The sequence below is a fragment of the Taurulus bubalis genome (assembly GCF_910589615.1).
Source record: "Taurulus bubalis genome assembly, chromosome: 13".
Classification (NCBI taxonomy): Eukaryota; Metazoa; Chordata; class Actinopteri; order Perciformes; family Cottidae; genus Taurulus; species Taurulus bubalis.
In genome coordinates, this window is record NC_136601.1 from 12,041,481 (window position 1) to 12,044,045 (window position 2,565).

General features: G+C 39.1%; 1 protein-coding gene across 1 annotated transcript in view; it reads left to right on the plus strand.

The window, feature by feature from the left end:
• The window catches only part of LOC306745912 (zinc finger protein ubi-d4-like), a gene marked incomplete at its 5' end in the record, with an annotated part of 7,504 nt that extends 4,939 nt beyond the window's left edge, over positions 1-2,565 (plus strand). Inside the window, 2 exons of the mRNA XM_079228776.1 lie at positions 212-293; positions 907-2,565. Coding sequence (XP_079084902.1) covers positions 212-293; positions 907-992 — 168 coding nt within the window. The 3' untranslated portion in view covers positions 993-2,565. The remainder of the gene's footprint in view (positions 1-211; positions 294-906) is intronic.

Genomic DNA, 2,565 nt, shown 5'->3' on the forward strand with positions numbered 1-2,565 from the left:
GTGAGCGTGACTGGTATTCTCTCTATATGTGCCCTGAGATAAACTGGTGACTTGTCCTAGCCAAACTTTGCCTCCAACCAATGTCAGCTGGGATGGAATGGAAAAAAACAGCCAGTTTTCATCATGAACACAACTTTCTTACTTTCTCTGCTTGTCTGATGTTCTCTTCCTGTCTAATCAGTAGACTGAACATGATGATGTGTTTTTGTAGGACCAACTGCTGTTCTGTGATGACTGTGACCGAGGCTACCACATGTACTGTCTAAGTCCCCCCATGACTGAACCACCGGAGGGTAAGCTAATACTGAGGAAGTTAACAGACTCAAAGGACATGTTGTTATACATCAATGATATCATCACTTGGTTGAAGGCCGGTACTGTGAGGCACCCCTTCTCACAGTATATCCAAGGTCAACTTCATGGTATCTCCAAACTATCTGGTCTGATCTGTTCTCGTATATATTAAACCATTTCATTTGACAGTTGTTTTCATAAATACATTATTTAGTAGCCTGGTAGTAGTGGTAGTAGTACCTTGATCCGTACGGTTTGGTACGCATCTGAACCGCGGATAAATTATACAATTAACCATCATTGCGAAATATAGTTTTACTGCCGATATATGTCGCCTGATATTCAGTAAAGAAAAAAAAAATGTTTAGGTGATCGGCACTAATGCTTTCTAGTTGTTGATCACTGATAATACTACATTGTGAACAACAAATCCATGTTGAAATCGACAGGAGCACAGCTAATGTTAGTAATGTCAGCAGCACTGGTGCTAGGAGCTAACCAAGCGGTTCAAATACTTGACCACAGAAAGTGTAGGATGTAGAAAGACTGTACAAATAATTTGTTAAGTCTCCATTTAGGAAGCTGGCCTCACTGTGTTTATATATTGTACAGGGAGCTGGAGCTGCCACCTGTGCCTGGTTCTGTTGAAGGACAAAGCCTCCATATACCAGCAGAATCAGAGCTCCACCCCTGAGTGACATCATATCAACAAGTCTCGCCCCCGATGGAAACATCAGACCTCCTCTCAGTCCAGAGCACCAGGCTCTGTCCAGATGTAGCGGAGCCAGATTGCAGATCAGCTTTAGAAGTCTTAATATCTACAGTGTCGGTCAACATGGGAATCAACCTATCACTACCAACCTGCCAGCAAAACCCCCGCGGCTTGCCATCAAACACATACATATTGTGAGTGTATATACAGTATAGACACACACACACACTCTCACTCACTCTTTGGGACTGTTACACACACACACACACACACACACACACACACACACACACACACGATACAGAGAGCATGCAGCAACCACAGTAACCGCTGTCTGCAAACGGATTAGCCTCACAGCTAATTATCTGCACGCTTTCACACTCGGACACAGTGTGGACTGTCGAGACAACACAGTTTCTTTTCTGCCAAATTATCTATTTTTACTCCCTGAATTTGGGAGAAAGAAAAAAAAAAAATCACCACTTATACGGTCAAGGAATATTATTATTACTACTATTGTTATTGTTCTGGTTACTAGTGGACTTTTGTAGTGACATTTGTTTGTGTACTTTTGTCTGATCCATTGGAGCGTAAATCTTTTAATTAAAGGTGTCCCTGTGGGGAGCCGGTCAGTGCCAAGGTCCATCGTCATAAGAAATACACACAACAATTACCTATGGAGTTTATCATAACCACGTCAGCCATCTTTGTTTAATTTTAAATCAGTGGGACAAAGATGATTAAAAAAAAAAAAAGTCTTAACTTTTTCCCAACAAAAAACTTTGGCTTTGACTCGTTAAACTGTTAGTACAAACTCTTTGGCCTTGCTTCTTTAGGGTTGCACCAACACCATCTTTGATTCAGTTACTGGTTGGATCTGTTACTTTAGCCAAACACAATACAACGGAGCATAATACTGTAAGTTGGATTCATGACGAGACAGAAACCTTTCTTCAATATTCTTTCTCCATCAGACAGAGCTAACATCCACTCATTTTGAAAAACATGACTTTTAATAAGTCAAATAATGCTGTGTTTTTGGAAGAAACTGACCAATACGTGAAACTAGTAATCATGAAGGTGCATCCTTTTCTCAAAGATGTTTTGTGCTAGATTTTAAGAAACAGTTTTGCAGTGAAATCACCCTTCAAGTCAACATCTGCTGTTTAACTGATGCCACAGTATCATTTATAGACTGTAGCTGCTTTTATCATTTGTCACAGAGGCAGATTTGCATGCAGATTGCACCTGTATGAATGCACACACACCACAAATGTTTTTTTTTTTTTTACATTTTATATTACCTGATATTCCATTGGTATTGGGAGTTTTTCTAGTAGAATTTTGTAAAGTCTATGGTATAGCAAACACTTCAATATAGCTCCTAATGCATTCTATGTACTGTATTGACTTTTTCTATTTTTGTTATGACTGTGACATGTTTGAATTTATTTGATTATTCTGATATGTCAGACCTCCATTATGAGTATTTGTAAAATGATGTACTTTGTTGTACTATTTTTATTTTTTACATTTCTTTGGTATCAAAGCCAATTTAG